The sequence below is a fragment of the Bos taurus genome, chromosome 19 (assembly GCF_002263795.3).
Source record: "Bos taurus isolate L1 Dominette 01449 registration number 42190680 breed Hereford chromosome 19, ARS-UCD2.0, whole genome shotgun sequence".
NCBI classification, from domain to species: Eukaryota; Metazoa; Chordata; class Mammalia; order Artiodactyla; family Bovidae; genus Bos; species Bos taurus.
The window spans coordinates 28,020,605-28,040,568 of record NC_037346.1 but is presented as its reverse complement, the minus strand read 5'-3'; the positions used below and the strand labels follow the sequence as shown (position 1 = coordinate 28,040,568).

Below are 19,964 nucleotides of genomic sequence, written 5' to 3'. Positions count from 1 at the left end.
AGGGATAAGACACACAGCAGGCCTTCAGAGAATGTGGGAGGAGTCAATGCTTTAGAGACACCCAGAGGGAGCATGACAAAGGCCCAGCAGGGACTTGGGAGTTCAGTACAGCGACCTCCTGCAGAGGCACTTGAAAGGCTGAGCCCAGAGGTGTTATCTGAACTAGTCTCAGGTGGTCAATGGATGCTCTTGCTTCTAAGCTTAATTACAGCCTTTACCTCACCCTCACTTCAAGGTAAGAAACAATTCAGTACCTTGGCAGCTGAAACACCTAGTGATAAATAATGAAATGCTTACCCCTACTTTCCGTAAGAGATCCCCCACGATGTTCAGTGCCGATATCCTAGCTGAAGGAGTCAGTGGACTGGTACCAAAACCATTTGGTATAGCTAGAGAAAGGTAAAAGGCGAGTGATTACTCTGGCAACTTCCTTTACATTTGGGTTTTGTTTCAGTTTACAAAGCAGTATACACTCAATGAAAAATCAATATAATATTGTAAACTGTGGATATAGTATAAAGTGGAGATATCACAAATACGTTTAACCATTTTCCAAAAGATATTTAGGTTATATCCAATTTTTCATTATTATAAACAATGCTAAATGGACATATAACCTTAAAATATCTAAACAAGTATTTCTAGAGAAAAGGTTCTTAAAAATAGAACTGCTGAGTCAGAGAACATGCCCAAGTTTTCACCTTAATATCCTACTAAAGTGCTCTCTAGGTTGTGTCAATATTAGCAGTCCATATGGTCCGATCAGATCAGATCAGACGCTCAGTCGTGTCTGACTCTTTGCGACCCCACAAATCGCAGCAAGCCAGGCCTCCCTGTCCATCACCAACTCCCAGAGTTCACTCAGACTCACATCCATCGAGTCAGTGATGCCATCCAGCTATCTCATCCTCTGTCGTCCCCTTCTCCTCCTGCCTCCAATCCCTCCCAGCATCAGAGTCTTTTCCAATGAGTCAACTCTTCGCATGAGGTGGCAGAAAGTACTGGAGTTTCAGCTTTAGCATCATTCCTTCCAAAGAAATCCCAGGGCTGATCTCCTTCAGAATGGACTGGTTGGATCACCTTGCAGTCCAAGGGACTCTCGAGAGTCTTCTCCAACACCACAGTTCAAAAGCATCAATTCTTCAGCACTCAGCCTTCCTCACAGTCCAACTCTCACATCCATACATATCCACTGGAAAAACCATAGCCTTGACTAGACAAACCTTTGTTGGCAAAGTAATGTCTCTGCTTTTGAATATGCTGTCTAGGTTGATCATAACTTTCCTTCCAAGGAGTAAGCGTCTTTTTTTTTTCATGGCTGCAGTCACCATCTGCAGTGATTTTGGAGCCCAGAAAAATAAAGTCTGACACTGTTTCTACTGTTTCCCCATCTATTTCCCATGAAGTGATGGGACCGGATGTCATGATCTTCATTTTCTGAATGTTGAGCTTTAAGCCAACTTTTTCACTCTCCACTTTCACTTTCATCAAGAGGCTTTTGAGTTCGTCTTCACTTTCTGCCATAAGGGTGGTGTCATCTGCATATCTGAAGTTATTGATATTTCTCCCGGCAATCTTGATTCTAGCTTGTGTTTCTTCCAGTCCAGGTTTCTCATGATGTATTCTGCATATAAGTTAAATAAGCAGGGTGACAATATACAGCCTTGATGTACTCCTTTCCCTATTTGGAACCAGTCTGTTGTTCCATGTCCAGTTCTAACTGTTGCTTCCTGACCTGCATACAGATTTCTCAAGAGGCAGGTCAGGTGCTCTGGTATTCCCATCTCTTTCAGAATTTTCCAGTTTATTGTGATCCACACAGTCAAAGGCTTTGGCATAGTCAATAAAGCATAAATAGATATTTTTCTGGAACTCTCTTGCTTTTTCCATGATCCAGCGGATGTTGGCAATTTGATCTCTGGTTCCTCTGCCTTTTCTAAAACCAGCTTGAACATCAGGAAATTCACGGTTCACGTATTGCTGAAGCCTGGCTTGGAGAATTTTGAGCATTACTTGACTAGCGTGTGAGATGAGTGCAACTGTGCGGTAGTTTTAGCATTCTTTGGCATTGCCTTTCTTTGGGATTGGAATGAAAACTGACCTTTTCCAGTCCTGTGGCCACTGCCGAGTTTTCCAAATTTGCTGGCATATTGAGTGCAGCACTTTCACAGCATCATCTTTCAGGATTTGGAATAGCTCAACTGGAATTCCATCACCTCCACTAGCTTTGTTCATAGTGATGCTTTCTAAGGCCCACTTGACTTCACATTCCAGGATGTCTGGCTCTAGGTCAGTGATCACACCATCGTGATTATCTGGGTCATGAAGATCTTTTTTGTACAGTTCTTCTGTGTATTCTTGCCATCTCTTCTTACTATCTTCTGCTTCTGTTAGGTCCATACCATTTCTGTCCTTTATCGAGCCCATCTTTGCATGAAATGTTCCTTTGGTATCTCTGATTTTCTTGAAGAGATCTCTAGTCTTTCCCATTCTGTTGTTTTCCTCTATTTCTTTGCACTGATCGCTGAAGAAGGCTTTCTTATCTCTCCTTGCTATTCTTTGGAACTCTGTATTCAGATGTTTATATCCTTCCTTTTCTCCTTTGCTTTTCGCTTCTCTTCTTTTCACAGCTATTTGTAAGGCCTCCCCAGACAGCCATTTTGCTTTTTTGCATTTCTTTTCCATGGGGATGGTCTTGATCCCTGTCTCCTGTACAATGTCACGAACCTCATTCCATAGTTCATCAGGCACTCTATCTATCAGATCTAGGCCCTTAAATCTATTTCTCACCTCCACTGTATAATCATAAGGGATTTGGTTTAGGTCATATCTGAATGGTCTAGTGGTTTTCCCTACTTTCTTCAATTCAAGTCTGAATTTGGCAATAAGGAGTTCATGGTCTGAGCCACAGTCAGTTCCTGGTCTTGTTTTTGCTGACTGTATAGAGCTTCTCCATCTTTGGCTGCAAAGAATATAATCAATCTGATTTCGGTGTTGTCCATCTGGTGATGTCCATGTGTAGAGTCTTCTCTTGTGTTGTTGGAAGAGGGTGTTTGCTATGACCAGTGCATTTTCTTGGCAAAACTCTATTAGTCTTTGCCCTGCTTCATTCCGTATTCCAAGGCCAAATCTGCCTGTTACTCCAGGTGTTTCTTGAATTCCTACTTTTGCATTTCAGTCCCCTATAATGAAAAGGACATCTTTTTTGGGTGTTAGTTCTAAAAGGTCTTGTAGGTCTTCATAGAACCATTCAACTTCAGCTTCTTCAGCATTACTGGTTGGGGCATAGACTTGGATTACTGTGATACTGAATGGTTTGCCTTGGAAACGAACAGAGATCATTCTGTCGTTTTTGAGATTACATCCAAGTACTGCATTTCGGACTCTTTTGTTGACCATGATGGCCACTCCATTTCTTCTGAAGGATTCCTGCCCGCAGTAGTAGATATAATGGTCCGTATGGTAGTGCTCGCAATAATATCAGAGATCTTTTTTTTTTTTGCGTCCAACTTGTTAGTCACTTTAACTTTTGTCTCCTTAATCCAAGAGTCATTTAAATCTCTTTTTTTGGAAGTCATCTGTTTTATCTTCTGCACTTTTTCCTACTGGGTTGTATTTTCTTTCATCAGCCTGCAAGAGCGCTTGTAACCTTGCTGGGTACAGATATATATCCTTTCTCTTACATATATCTCCCAATGTGACATTTATTTATTTTTGGCCACACTATGCAGTACATGAAACTTCCCCAACCAGAGATTAAACCTGTACTTCTGCAGTGGAAGCACAGAGTCTCAGTCACTGGACCGCCACGGAAGTCCCAAAGGTCACAACTTTGTCTAACCACCCTCCTCCCTGCATCCTGAGTAATACATGGCACTTAACAGGTACCAAATGTGATACAAAGTGCTATACTTTCCTTGGCAGGGATTTCTGGATCTTGTTCCTATTCTACTCGAATTTTACATTTTCAGTATTATTAAATCTGTACTTTTATGGAAAGTTGTTTTAAATGTTTTTTGGAAACAGGCATTTTATCAATGAAATGCAATTACAGCCAGACCACTTCATAGAGATCAGCTCTTCAATCCTGCCACTGATTTCTCTAACCTTCGGCTTCTCACTGTCTGTGTGCCAACTTCCTTCCGATGGAACAGCAGCTTTTAGGCCAGCGAAAGTTTATGCCATCAGTTCCAATCTAAAAATGTGTCTCTCTGGACAAATATTCTTGCCTTAGGCTTGAAATATCTTCCTTCTGTGCCACAGCAAGCTCTGTGTCCTAGTGACACCCCCTTGAGGCTCCAGATAATTCCAATTAGTGCTTAGCTGAAGAATTTTCAGAACTTATCTGCATAATTCTAATTAGTAACATTAAAAAAAAAAAAGATCTTAAATGCTAATTCTCATATGCCACTAATTCTAAGGTCCTCAAATATACAAGCAGCCATTCTGAAAAGTGACAGCTTCTGATGCCTGCTGTAATCTATATACTGCTTACTCTGTATTCTCAGCAGCAAACTCCACACATACTGCTGCAATCAGCAACAAAATTACACAGAACTTTTACATACCTTACCTCACCTCACCCTCATAAAAAGACAAAAAAAGGGTGAATTATCTATTCAAGGGCTTCTGAGCACTTGAAGTATGGCCAACACAATTAGAAACTCAAGTTTAAAATTTTAATTCATTTAAATTAATAAAAATTTAAATAGTCACACTTGAGTGGCTACTGTATTGGATAGCACAAATATGGAGATACGGAGGGCTAACTGTACTAACTGAAATTACTTCATATCATTCTGAAAGATAAAATCCTGTATTTTAAAACAGGGTAAGAAGAAAGTACAGTGTAGTGGAAGTAGCTGAAATATGATCTGCAAGCTGCAAAAACTAAATAAATCTCAAGAGTTTCAGGGTTCCATTCTTAACATTCTATCTAGTGGCTACTTAATCCTTTTTTTTGCTTTATCTGGATTTTAAAAAACACCTTGACTGATGGCAAAAGGAATATTTTTATGCACTATTCACCTATGAATAGTATCTCACCTGTGAATATGGCAGCTACTGAGGCATGTCATAGAATGGACATGCCCATCCAAGCCAACTTAGATGAGCCTGAATGGTAACTCAATGAGTCTCTGCACTTTTCATGTATAAAGGCTTCTAGTCTCCCATGATATGTTCAGTGGCAGGGGCCAGAAATAAAACTGCATTTAAATATGATCCCCAAACTTGTAACAAAGTGGCATGAACACAAAAAAGTACACACAATAGAAAAAAATTCAGTGTTAATAATAGTTGACTTTAAGCACTAAGATTGCAGATAATTTTATTTTCTTTTTCTCTTGTTTATATTTTTATATTTTTCTACATGAACACGTGTTACTGCTATAATCAAAACAAATTTCCTTAAGATCTTCAACTTTTTAAAATTTCAATTTTCTGTGGGAGAGGGAGAGGGTGGGGAGATTTGGGAGAATGGCATTGAAACATGTATAATATCATGTATGAAATGAGTCGCCAGTCCAGGTTCGATGCACGATACTGGATGCTTGGGGCTGGTGCACTGGGACGACCCAGAGGGAGGGTATGGGGAGGGAGGAGGGAGGAGGGTTCAGGATGGGGAATACAGGTATACCTGTGGCGGATTCATTTCAATATTTGGCAAAACTAATACAATATTGTAAAGTTTAAAAATAAAATAAAATTTTAAAAAATAATAATAATAAAATTTAAAAATAAATAAATAAAATTTCAATTTATTAAGCTGTTCTTATCTCAAATGTAGCTCTCACTTCACTGGTTCCTATGTATGAGTGAGTGGTCTAGGAGAACAATTCCTTCTGTTTCACAAAGAGCTACACTAAACCAACCTTTAAACTAAAAAGACTGCTTAAACCTTAGCAACCCCTGCTTCATCAGCAAAGCCTCTTAGTTGATAATCAGCCATAGGTTCAGAAAGAAAAGACATTACAAACCTTTCGGTGAAGGAAAATTGTTCTCTGTTCCTTTGCCAACAGGGGTAGCTGGCAAAGAAAGTGATGCTTGGACAGCAGAATCCATCTTTTCGCAGTCCAGCGTTGGAGAACTAGGAGCTGATTTTCTAGTTACTTCCTGTTGTCTTTCCCGAACAGCTAGTTCTTGCCTTAAATCTGTAAAATGTTGCAAAGGTAGCAATATTCACTAGAGGGAGCAAATACATCAAGGAAAGTTACATCTGAGATGCCATGAAGACATTCTTCCTAAATTACTTCTCAAAAATGATTTTCATATTTAATAATTTTTACTTCCAAGGGAATAAAAATGACAACCCTATTGTCTAAATGGTCATTTAGAATTTTAAAATTCTATAACAATTATTCTGCCTTTATGCAAAAATAAGGCAGAGTCTGAAGCAGAACTCACAGTGAACAGATACAACACAAATATAAATATTCTTTACCAACTTATTTGCATTTATTTTGAAATGATGATGTAGTTTGGGGATTATTACAAGATCAATGAAGAGCAATTTTGTCATTTTTAATGGGTTGACATTCTTTTACTCATTTTCCTATGAAATATTTTGTTTTAGAAAGGAAGTAGTCAAAATAGTTGCAAACTGCTTTCTGGTTTTCAAATATTGAATTTTTAACCCAAAATTAATGTTCTCTTTTCCTGTAATGCAACTGACCAATATCAAGAATACTTGCTAACTGTATGATTCCACATATATAAGGCATCTAAAATGTAGCAGTTCTCCCTTATCTGAGGAGGGTATGTTCCAAGACCCCCAGCGGATAATGCACTGAACGAGACAGCAAAAAACATCACCCTGTTACTCAGAATGGTGCACAATTTAAAAGTTAGGAATCGCTTATTTCTGGAATTTTCCACTTAATATTTGCAGACTGCAGCTGACCATGGGTTACTGAAACCGTGGAAAGCAAAACCACAGATAAGGGGGGACTACTGTAGTCACACATAACAACAGAAAGTAGAACTGCGGTTGTCAGGGCTCGGGAAGGGAGAAATGGGGATTTGTTGTCCAATAGGCAAAGAGTTTCAATACTACAAGACAAAAAAACTCTAGAGCTCTACAAAACAATGTGAATATAGTTAACATTACTGACTTGTACCCTTAAAAATCATTAAGATGATAAATTTTATGTTACTTTTAACCATAATTGTAAATTTTAGAATAAAGTTATTATTTTATACATTATATAAATTATGAGAAGTTCTTCAAATGAATAAAGCTCCCCCCCCCAAAAAAAAGGAAGTCATTAAAAAAGTTTTTGTTGGCTGCACAGTTTGTGGGATCTTAGTTCCCTGACCTGGGATTAAACCTAGGCCCCTAGCAGTGAGACCTGAGTCCTAACCACTGGACTGCCAGAGAATTCCTGAAAAAAGAATTTTTAAAAGACCCAATAAACAGATAAACAGTTTTCACAAGTACCAACCAAAAAACTACAAATTAAAAGCAAGGTGATATTAGACAAGAAGTTTGAGATGGACATGTACACACTGCTATATTTAAAAAGGATAATCAACAATAACCTACTGTAGAGTACATGGAACTTCGCTCAGTGTTATGTGGCAGCCTGGATGGGAGGCGGGTTTGGGGGAAAATGGATATATGTATTGTATGGCTGAGTCCCTTTGCTGTTCATCTGAAACTATCACATTGTTATTTAGCTAAACCTCAGTCCAAAATAAAAAGTTTAAAACAATAAGTAAAATTTTAAAAACTTTAAAAAAACAAACCAAACAGTGTGATATTGGGAATTCCCTGGTAGTCCAGTTGTTAGGATTCCTCACTTTCACCATCAAGGGCTGGGGTTCAATCCCTGGCTGGGGAACTAAGACCACACAACCAAAAATTTTTTTTAATTTCATTCCATTTTCCCAGCCAGTAATCATGTGGGAAATATTTGGACAAGTCTAATGCTAAAAAAAAAATAATAAATAAATAAATAAAAACAATATAATATCAATTTTCAAACAGATTTTTAAATAATTTTTAAATTTATTTTTATTATTCACAATACTAGTAAAGTGTGAGGACGACTGAGAGGACTCTCAATCACTACCAAAGTAAAGGTACCAATTTATCTAAAAAGTAATTTAGGAGCATCTGTTACAACCATTAAAGACACTTATATTCTTTGCTATTTCTAAGAATCTAGTCTAAGAAAATCAAAGATACCCCCAAATATTATGTACAAGGACTCTATTTACAGCACTATGTATAGCAAAAATGTAACTTCCAATAACAAAGGACCTATTAAGGAGTAAAAAAAAAAAAACAAAACATGGTTCAATTATATAAAGGAAAAAAACAAACAGGTATGCTTATGTATAGCTATAGGAAGACTGGAAAGACACCAAACTCTTGGTGAATTCTCTCAAGATAAAGAGATTAACAGTGACTTTCAGTTTCTTCTTTATAATGCATAAAAGAAAAAAAGAGGGAGGGAAGGAAAATTTTTAAAGAAAAGTATATATTCACTCTATGTATTATACACATGTATACTGCAATATACACCAAAGAATTGATGCTTTTGAACTGTGGTGTTAGAGAAGACTCTTGAGAGTCCTATGGACAGCAAGGAGATTCAACCAGTCCATCCTAAAGGAAATCAGTCCTGAATATTCACTGGAATGTTAGCTCCAATACTTTGGCCACCTGATGCAAAGAACTGACTCACTGGAAAAGACCCTGATGCTGGGAAAGACTGAAGGCAGGAGAAGGGGACGACAGAGGATGAGAAGGTTAGATGGCATCACCGACTCAATGGACATGAGTTTGAGTAAGCTACAGGAGTTGGTGATGGACAGGGACGCCTGGAGTGCTGCAATCCATGGCGCTGCGAGGAGGTGGATACGACTGAGCTGAACTGATACTGCAATATGCATACATATATAATGCTATTACGTGCCTAACACAAAATTATTTAGGTACAAGAAAAAGGAAAAAATCCAAATAAACCAAGCAGTATCTGCACAGTGATGATGATTAAGACTTTGGGAAACAGACCAGGTCTGAATCCCAACTGACAAGCTAGAAGACCTTGGACAAAACCCAAAGTTACTGTGCCTTGGTTTTCTAACCTATAAAATGGGTATAATAATACCTACCTCCTAGAGTTGATGATACAGCTATTAAGTTAACAGACTAAAAGTATGTGGCACAGTGTCTGACCAAAGCATACAAATGAACAGCTTTAAAAAGCTGATCCTGAAGCAAGCTTAGCACTCTGGCTTAGGGACAGTAAGTAATAAATATTTTTTAAGTTATAAATTTTACCTCTTGCTTCATCCTTTAACCTCTGCACAGAGACCAACAAAGATTCCTTTTCATCAAGTTCACTTTCTAAAAATGCATTTCGTTCAATGGCTTGATTTAGCCTTTGTTCAAAGTCTTCCAGTGAAACTATTGTTGCCCTAAAAAAAAAAAATTAGAGTCTAAGAATTAAACAAATAATGTGCAACTAGCTACTACAAAAGGAAACAGTTTATCTCATGCTATTTCCTGACCTAGAAAGCCTGGCCCAGCTGAAAGAAAATGATCTCACCCCTTCTGATCTCTGGTGCATTTACTGTCTCTATTATCATTTGGCCATTCAATCTATTCTTTTCTTTTATATTCCTATCTAAATTCCTTCAAGTTTCTTAAAGACAGGCTACTTATTATACAAGTTATATCTCCCCACTGGATTTTAAACATGTTTCAATGAAGTTTACACATTTTCAGGAAGAAAACTGTTCAGTGGTTTCAGAGTATATAAGAATGTGTAAAAATGTACTAAGAATTTGTTTAAAACACAGTCTCAGGTCCCCATCCACATACTTTCTCCCTATCAACCCTTTTCTTCTTCCTGCATTTCTCATTTATTCAGCAAACACTGACAGGTACCTACTATGTGCCCTCTATCCACTATGTGCTATCTGCTACAGAATTAAAATTTCCTAACCTCAAGTTAGAACTCTCAATGCCATGTCCAATTTTCCCAAGTCCTGTCAACTGTCTCTCAGCTCCAATCTTTTGCCCCAGGCTTAATTCTTCACCCATTCCTGATGGCTCAGACAATAAAGAATTTGCCTGTAATGCAGAAGACCCAGGTTCGATCCCTGGGTTGGGAAGATCCCTGGAGAAGGGAACGGCTACCCACTCCGGTATTCTTCCCTGGAGAATTCCATGGACAGAGGAGCCTGGTGGGCAATAGTCCATGGGGTCGCAGAGTCAGACACAACTGAGCTACTAACAAACCAAAACATCATCTAGGTTACTTCAAAATGGTCTTCACATCTTCTCCTCCCTACTTCTAATTTCTCAAATCTTTCAAATCACAACCTGATAACACTCCTTTGTTTAAAAAACTATGAGTGCCCCTTTGCTTACAGAATGACTTTCAAACATAGCCAAGCACAACGTTCTCTGCAACCTGGCCCCAAACACCTTCCAGTCTTATCTTGTTCAGCCAAACTGTCTTTAAGCACTTCAGCTGAAGTAAAATATTAACACCTCATGCCCTCTTCCTGCCTCTCTGCCTTCGAATCTCTCTCTTCATCAGTTAACATCTACTCCTTGCAGACCCAGCTTCCCCAGTTACTAAGGGTAGTTGAGCGGCTCCCTTCTCTATTCCCTGGAGCAGCTTGTACATTCTTTGTACTAATACCAGTGCTATCACATGGACTGTCCATATCTATCATACCCAAGGGCAATGGCAAGCTTATCTTTGTATCCTCAACTCTAGCATCATGCCAAGCATTTCAGAGTTACTCAAATATTAAGGAAAGAAATCTCAGGCAATGACTGTAAAGTAATACAAATTACATTTGGGATGGTTAAGAAATAATGATAGATATATGAAATCTTGGCAAAGTAATGGCAAGTTCCTATAGGCTGTTCAGCAAAATCATAATAGAAGCATTATTTCAAGAAAATTCAGTGGTAAGTATTAAAACAGAAGAGAAAAGGAGTGAAAACTTCAAGACAGATCAGTTAGGAAGTAACTGCAGGATTCAGGTATACAACATGAGGACCTTCAAAAAGTGTCACAGTATTGAGAACACAGAGGGAAGACGGAGGAATGAATGAGACCTTTTAAAGAAAAACCAACAGGATCCACAATGGTACATGAAAGAAGGAAAAAGGGAAAGAAAAGCCTGGAAGGGCATTATCTAGGGAGATAAAGATCTGGGGCAAGTTTCAATGTGAGGACTTACAGGTGACTTGAAATACCAAAAGGAATTGTTCTGGGACTAAGATTTAGGTAACTGGTTAAATCTAAAACGACTTTTTAATCACAGATTGCCAACTTTGGTTATTCTAACAATATGCACATCATTCACTTACCTTTTTGCTCGCTCCAGGTCATCATTGGCCTGTTCCAGCTCTCTTACATACTTATGTAACTGCTCCTTAATGGCCCGAGTCTGACTTAAATCATCTTCTAATACTGAGACCTGCTTGTAGCTCTGTGCATATTGATGTTCTAGCTTCTCCTGAAGGAGTGGGTATATAGGAAGGAAAGAACGCATCATTAGCATATAGTTTTCTTTAATAAAGGAAGTAACCCAAATAAGAGGCAGGCTGTGGAAGGATCCAAAAAAATTCACCCACAATCTGATAGTACTCTTTTCTCCTTTTTAAAATGTTAAAATGACACATTCATTTCCAGTGCTTTAATTCATATAATATTAGTCAATCACTTCTCTTAAAGAAATCTAAAAATGATCTCTCTGAAAAGAGGTAAAATAGTAAAATTGTTGCCTTAAAAACCTCTGGGTTCTCAGGCTGAATGCAGCCCAGAGTAAACACAAAGCAGGTGAGTGACAGAGTTCAAATTTCTTACACCTTGCCTGCCCAACCTCACCTTCTCTAAACCTACCCCTGCCCAGACACAGGAACACCCCAAACATTTGGCTTAGGCATGTGATGAACAACAGCAAGAGAGGTTAACCTTTCTACTCCTGAAAATTTCTTGTTAGAAGGGAATTTTTAAAAATTAAACTCCAAAACTAAAGTGACCATAAACCATAATGAAATAAAAGTATGTGTCATACAAAGATAATTTTAAAGTACTACAGAATGAGGCACTCTATCATAACAAATAATCAGGCAGCCTTTTTTTTCCAGGCAGCTTTTGAAAATTATAGAACTACAACATAATATTATAGAGCTAGGAACATTATAGCTAAAAAAATTGACAGCTACAGAGTTTTGAAGTGAATTTCTGAATTCTAAAACACCTCTCCCTTGGTTCCATGAAAACAGTTTATGTCAAAAACTCACTTTAGGCCTTTTTACATTTTTATGTTGCCTGCTGCTCTTAAGCTCTACCTGTAAGAATGTATTTCTCACTTTAACAAAACCCAGCCAAAGAGACACCAGCTTATACTGCCACAATTACCTTCAATGCTTCTACTTCATACTTCAGTCTTTGGTTATCAGCTTGCAAGTCTCTATTTCTCTGTTCAGCCTGTACTAATTGTGCCTCCAACTCTGCCTCTAATTCTCTGCTTCCTTCCTGGAATTCAACTAGCTCATCCCGAGCTTCCTGGAAGCTAATCAGAAACAAAGTGGGAGAGATCAGTTATAGCAGAAACCGTAAGGATCATCCTGAAGATGATTATATATAATTCAAAAATTTTCACCTGAGTGTTATGCTACCATAAAATATACTAAACAATAAAGGCAATCTATTTTGCATCTCTTACTCTATATATTCAGGGTTTAATGAAGTAAGTTATAAGCCGTAGAAGGATTCACGTTTTATACACTCACCCCTTTCTTATTTAACATATCAACAAAGAAGCACATATGACTATCCACAAATCAGTTTTAACATTTAGATGTGTTTTTTCCAATATAATTGGTTTCCTCTGTAATTCTATTTAATTTTATGCATTAAAAATGTTATTCTGAGAAGGGTTCCGTGGATTTTCCCAGCCTGAGAAGGTATCTATGACACAAAAAAAGGACTATCAAGTCTTGCCATAGACACACCTTCCATATAACTAGCATGATACAATAACTGGCTTCAGCAATAATGAAATAGCAATAAAAGGTTTAATAAGTCTTAGTAAACTGCTAACCAAAGTAGGAAGATATATATATACTTTAAAAAGATTTCATTTTAAAAAGAAATTTCAGTTTTACTACTTAAAAGGCTACCTAAAAGTTCTCTCAAGTAACTGAAATAATTGAGATTTTCTAAAATACTCCGTATACCCCGAAGCTCTTGTCCCTCCCTCAAAGCTTTGTTGGCTCCAGACACTGATAACACCTGCCCAAAGAGAGTCTGCCCTATGGAGTCCCAGAGAGCTTATTAGAATCTCCAAAAGACCAAAAAGATGAGACAGAATCAGTGCACACCCAGCAAGCCAAAGATAGCCAAGAGCAATAATAAGCTTTCTAAAAGGAGGTAAGCTACCAGAAGAAATCATAAATGACACTGTCTTCTTACTATTTTAATAATTCAAGTAATGTAAGCTTTTATGGCACTTTATCTTAAATACAAGCAATGTTATTTTGTTATGACTATTTCTAGAATCCCAATCCTATACTGGAAACTCTAAATTTAGCTTTGTTAAAACAAACAAAAGAAAAAAGAGCAAAAAGTTAGAGATTATGTATTCCAAAGCCCTCTTCTATTTCTAGGATGCTTTCTGGCATTACCTTTGTTTATACTTCAAGGAAAGTTCCTTCCAATAAGCAGTTTCCTCCTTTAAACTTGAAAAATCTGGTATATCTTCACCATCCATGATCAAGAAAGCCTGAGAAATGTTAAAGAGGAAAATAAATTGAGAACATAGGAATCTTAGTAAAAGGATAAAGCCTGGGACAACACTCAATCCGCAGCATTCTGGAGGGAGTCAAACATGAAAGACTCTGAGGGGTTAACACTCTACTACAATAAACTCAGTCACATAAATCACTTGGCTGCCCCACTTGCAGGGACCACCAACATCATGGACAGGCTCAGGAGAGGAGATGAACAAGGTCACAGAAGCCAGGTGAAGCACTTTTGGTGACAGCACTAGGTTTTGGGGTTGGCCCCACAGATCTGCCTGCAGCTGGTTTACTGCTAACTGATCTTCTGGGAATCAGGTGACAGGAAAACAAGTTTATTATCAGAGCTGCTATTACCTGCATATCCTTCTCTGTTGTATTGATACAACTGCTTCAAACACCTGCTTGAAACATTTTATGCCAGGTGACCTTGCCAGAAGATCAAGCACATTCCCAATAATTTAAATCACTACATTTCTAAAAGTCCCAAGCTTCCTCCATTAAAGTCCACTAATCCTCAAATTTCAATATTGTTTCATCTCGGTTCTTCTTCCAACGCATTCAGAGTGGGTGAAAAAGTATTTGTTTAGTTATTAACCTTGCATTTGGACTGACTACCTAAAATTCCCAATTGATTGTCAGGCCTAATAGAATACCACAGATGCTGGGCTTGTCCCAGATTAACGCCGAAGTGATTCAGTCTTACTTCCTCTACTTTATATTCCAGCAATACTGTTCAAAACTGTCCTAATGCACCATTCTGCTTCGGTCTAGATATTTTTCCTACTTGGAATGGCTCTCCTTCCTTGTGCATTTGGAAAGCTATTTATCCTTTAAAAGCCAGCTGTCATCTTTTCCAGAAAGCATTTCCTGTCCTCACCAATACAGCACCAAAATCTCCCAGCATCTTGGATACCTCTATGCATAAGATTACATGAATACACTTAACACATAGTAATACACTTGCTTACAACTCTGTGTCCCCTGTTAGGCTGGTATTATTCTTACTGATTTCAACTCCAGCACACTGCCTGTACTATAGCTGATACTCAATATTTATTAAATTAAACCACAATTGATTCAACCTAATCCAAAATGGGTAGTGAGAATTCAAGGCCAGCTTTAAAAGTAAATTAATACAACTTGGGAGTTGTAGAGAATGTAGAATTCATCCAGCACAACCCACTACTCATCAATGTTTAGAAAAGACACAGACAAGAGTACATATACAACTTCAACTTGAGGAGGTATACAAAAGAAAAGAATGGCTTTTAATTGAATAAAATTAAAATATAACTATATACATTCAGTGTAATGCCTTTGCAGCCTAGGAAATGGCAACCCACTCCAGTGTTCTTGCCTGGAGAATCCCAGGGATAGGGGAGCCTGGTGGGCTGCCATCTATGGGGTCGCACAGAGTCGGACACGACTGAAGTGACTTAGCAGCAGCAGCAATTTTTTCAAACTGATTTTAGTTAAGTCTTTCCTGACCACATTGTCCATTACTACTTTTGGCATGTTGGTCAATATCCCAATTAACAAATAAAAGACCCTGATGCTGGGAAAGGTCTTGAGGGCAGGAGAAAGAGGCAACAGACAATGAGATGGTTGGACGGCATCACCGATTCAATGGACATGAGTTCGCGCAAACTCCGGGAGACGGTGCTGCAGTCCATGGGGTCGCAAAGAGTTTCTGTGAAGGCAGGACCTGTGTTTTACTTATAAATCCCTTCTGCATTACCAGAAACATGAAACACAGTAGAAATTTGATATCTGAATCTGACTTACAATCTTTTTAAATTATTCCCTCTTTGCTCCCAAAGTACTGCTTTCCTTTATTAATATTGAAATTTCTATTTCAGAAATGTGAGGGTAGTTTATTCCTACCTCACAACACACCACCATGTATTATACCAGGATTATAAAAACCTACCATTCTCAGCTAGACAAAATTATCAGTCTGAGGCATGCCAAGCCGCATTCACAGCCACTTATAAAGCCTCCATATAAGCTCCACATCACAGAATAGGGAGCTGATGGAGCTTACTGGGGAGAGCCTTAGAGATACCCTGCACACTAGCTACCTAAAATAATCAGTGTCTAGCCCTTAATTCTTTTTTTTTTTTTTAATCTTCGTTTGGGTCTTAATTGCAGCCTGCAGGATCTTCAATCTTAGTTGCAGCATGTGAGAGCCGGTTCCCAACCCAGGGATGGACATTCCTGGGCCCCCTGCACTGGGAATGCAGAGTGCAGAGTATTAGCCACTGGACCAACAGGGAAGTTCCCCAGCTCTAAATTCTTAAATATATATGGACAACCAAGAACCACCAAACAAATGAGAAAAGCCAGTAGCATAAGTAAGAAAATCCAAGGACCTATGGAACCTAGAGGAAACATAATTCAGGAAAGGAGAGAACTACTTTTTTCTCATAAAACACCTCAGGAGGGTTAGAGGAGTGTATAGACAGCTACAAAAGAAGAGAGAAAACCAAGAACTGGATGGCACAGGGTGCAAGAAACAGTGGCTCCAACCCAGGACTGCAAAGAAGAAACCACCCAAGATGAAGCCTAGTCCATTGCGCCCAGAGAGTCACTCAGCCCAGACGTCTTCTTAGCTTTATGTTCACTTGACAGCCATCTCAGTCCCTTAAATATTTTTGTTGTCATGCTTTGGACTTTCTCCGGGTTACATATATGCCTTTCTGAAGGCGAGGAACTGATGCTACTTCGGCATATCAACATTTTATTCATGGGTAGGATTCTTTAAAGTTTCCAGCACTCCCTCTGTTAGCATGCAGCATTTGATTCTGGTGACCATGTGGAAGTGTCCTTATGGAAGTCCCTAATGCATTGGAGAAGGAAATGGCAACCCACTCCAGTGTTCTTGCCTGGAGAATCCCAGGGATGGGGGAGCCTGGTGGGCTGCCATCTCTGGGGTCGCACAGAGTCAAACACGACTGAAGTGACTTAGCAGTAGCAGTAGCAGTAAGGACTACTAGATGCCTTCCTTGGCATCTAACACTTGAGTGTGTCAGTAGCTCAGTCGTTTCTTGACTCTTTTCGACCCCATGAATTGGGGCCCTCCAGGCTCCTCCATCCATGGGATTTTCCAGGCAAGAATACTGGAGTGGGTTGCCATGCCCTTCTCCAAGGGATCGTCCCGACCCAGGGATCATCCTGACCCAGGAATCGAACCCGGATCTCCTGCATTGCAGGCAGACTCTTTACCGTATGAGCCACCAGGGAAGCCCATCTAGTGTTTACTTGAACATATTTGAATGTGGAGCCAACCCTTCTACAAATACGGTTAGAGTTGTTTTTATCTATAAATGTTATCATTCACATGCCCAGTTTCAGACTTTTCTGTATGAGGCTTTTAGCTGTTGACCCATTTATACAGTATCAGAAGACCTACGGCAATTACTGTTCTGAAGACTGTTAAGAATGGTTCCCTGAGCAATCTCACTGTTTACACCTGTGGGTAAACTATAAGGTATCCATTTGTTCCTGGTTTTCTGGTTCTCAAATAGGGCCATATTAATACAACTATCAAATTTTTCCATCAGTGTTCCCTGGCAACTCAGGTTTTAAATAGCCCTTCCTGTAAAATTTCTTGAGCATCTAGTTCTATTTCTCATACCCTCCTTGTCTAACTACTTAGCTCAAAGTCAAATGACTCTAGCAGAATTATTTTAATGTGTTTTTATTTCACAAAGGCTTATGCTTTTTTTTTTTTTTTTTTGCTGAATCTTATGTGAACTGAATGTTGACTAAATTTTTTCTAATTAACAGGCTACTTTTAGAACTCGCTTATTGGTCCTTCTAACAATCTAGGCCAGAAGCCTTTTACTAAAGGACCAGCTTTTCCAGAAAAAGCCAATTAAAAACACTTAAGAGGGTAACAGGTGGTAGGAGTAGCTCAGTCTGGGCTTTTAACTGGACTTGCAGTTAGGAGACCAGACTCTGGAGCCAAACTGCCCAGATTTCAATCAGAGTCCTCTACTCAGGACCTTGAGCAAGTTACTTAACCACTCAATGACCCATTCCCTCACCTGTAAAATGGGGATAATAATTAAAATAGGGTTGTAAAGAAGATTAAGGGAGTTAATATTTGCAAGTACTAAGTACAGAGTCTGGTACACAGTAAACACAGCATAAATTCATTAAATTATTCTTAAAAACTGGTCATTCAGTTGCAGGCCTGTGAAGTATAACCACAATGCTTCAGAATTTAAAACAAATGATTCCTTAAAATTAAACAAACCTCCAGAAGTTCTGTGCATATTTCAGTTACACCACCATTACTGAAAACATCTCTAAAATCTCTTTTGGAACAGCCATGAAGAGCCAGATTAAGAAATAAACAGAAAACCCTTTCTTTGTGGTCACATCTCATTTCTACTGCTTCCTAATTGGTATTACCCAGCTTTATCACTCTAATTTTATTCATCAGACTTATCCTTTCCAAAAATTGGGTTTTTCACAAATAAAAATTTGCCACCACTGCAGACATTCAACAGGCCTTCTCAGGGTGTATAAAGACAATCTGTTCATTTTGCTTCAAGTTAGAGCAGGAAGATGTGTTGTTTGAAACTATGTAACTGGAGATATTAGGCCACAGAAAATTAGCCAATACAGAAAACTACACTGCTACCAAAAAAAATGCTTTAATGACACATCTGTAATCTCCTGAAGCTGAAATGAAGGTAGATAACTACATACTCTTCCCCACTACCCAAATCTTCCCTCAATATCCTGTCTCACAGGGATGGAGTGTGAATCCCAAAATGATGACAACTTTTACATGGGGTGTACTGTGTGTGACCTTCAGATCCCTAGCAACTGTGCATAAAACTGCCTGTCTTAAATGCTATATTTACAAAGAAACTATTCTTTGCACAATGCTAAGAAAATCCATTTCATATGATATTGCCTCCTTGTTAATAGTTATAGAATCAACTAGTGAGACTGGAAGAGTTATTCTGGAACTTACCACAGATAACCAATACTTTTTTACCAAAATTCTTCTACTCTCAAAGGTGACAATTACAGAATTTTAAACTCTTAAGTCAGTCATAAATATGGCCCTCCTTTTGGTCCTGACTATCAAACTTCTTTTTCTACCTCATGAAGTGGTCAGAAACTTATGTCAGAAGCAATTTTAAGCTTCAGTGACCAAATTTATCCCAGCATGACTTAAGATGCAAATAAAAATAAGCTTTGGAGATGTCATGAAAGCAAGCTCTTAAGATTTTACTGAGGTTTCTACTTAAGTGTTCCTCATCCAATTTCAGTTTAATTTAAAAAGCCAAAACAAAACTAAAAAACAAATGCTTCCTAAGATTTCTATCTGGGCCAGGTCAAATTGCAACTAGGACTAGCCAAAGGTTTTTTGTTGTTGCTGTTCCTTCTGATCTTTTAAACTTTAATAAAGATTCAGAAGAGGTATCTTAGTTCCCCTTGATTCTTTTCAACACATGATCTAATGCTGCTTTACTTCACCAACTTCATGATTTAGCAAAGCCAGTGCCCTATTTGATAAACCGATAAAAAGCAACACAACTCATCCGACAAAATAATTAGCCAGCAACCATGAACAAGTTTCAGCGTAGAATTTCTCTTATAATTGAGTAGCAGTTCTTATCCTAGGTGGGTCTGCTCAAAAATATTTGAATAAATCTACTAGCTTCTGGTATATTTTTAGCAAGCCAGATTTTCTACTTTGCTTTCTACCTGAGAAAGGTAGAAAAATCCCACTAAAAGAAACCAGAACTCCAAGCCAGGAATCGTAAATCCTGAACCACATGAAGCCCCTCACAGGTTGGGAGAGTCCACAGTAGAAATCACTTAAGCCCCCACCCGACCTGTTCTCAATTCCCCCATCCGTCAAATGAGAACCAATATGAGAACCAGGCACAACCACTAAAACTAGGTGACGAGGTTACAAAAGAGCAAGAGTGTTCTGTGAAGGCGCTACAGAAACGTAATGAAATTATCAGCACTGAAAGAATCCTCAATTCCTCAGCAAACTTAAGATTACTTTGTTGCTTACCAATGCGGGGGGAAAAAAAGAGGTGACCACAAGCAGTCCGAACCCGTTTGGTGACACGTTTCTGAACTCCAGAAGTGTCCGCAGTTTAAGGCGGACAGTCAGAAAGCCAGCGGAGCCAAAGGTGGGCAACTT

At 38.6% G+C, this 19,964-nt stretch overlaps 1 protein-coding gene across 7 annotated transcripts in view; it reads right to left on the bottom strand.

Moving 5' to 3' along the window:
• Positions 1-19,964, bottom strand: part of NDEL1 (nudE neurodevelopment protein 1 like 1) — an 83,350-nt gene that overhangs the window by 22,203 nt on the left and 41,183 nt on the right. For 6 of the 7 annotated variants that reach the window (XM_024979908.2, XM_005220339.5, NM_001191246.5 and 3 more), the window contains 6 exons: positions 13,667-13,764; positions 12,399-12,552; positions 11,342-11,490; positions 9,290-9,426; positions 5,979-6,152; positions 298-389 (listed from right to left, as the gene is read on the bottom strand). In XM_024979908.2, the coding sequence (XP_024835676.1) occupies positions 298-389; positions 5,979-6,152; positions 9,290-9,426; positions 11,342-11,490; positions 12,399-12,552; positions 13,667-13,752 (792 nt within the window). In that variant the 5' untranslated portion in view covers positions 13,753-13,764. Of the gene's footprint in view, positions 1-297; positions 390-5,978; positions 6,153-9,289; positions 9,427-11,341; positions 11,491-12,398; positions 12,553-13,666; positions 13,765-19,832; positions 19,916-19,964 lie in introns of those variants that run through there. The other variant, XM_005220340.5, reaches the window with a different exon arrangement.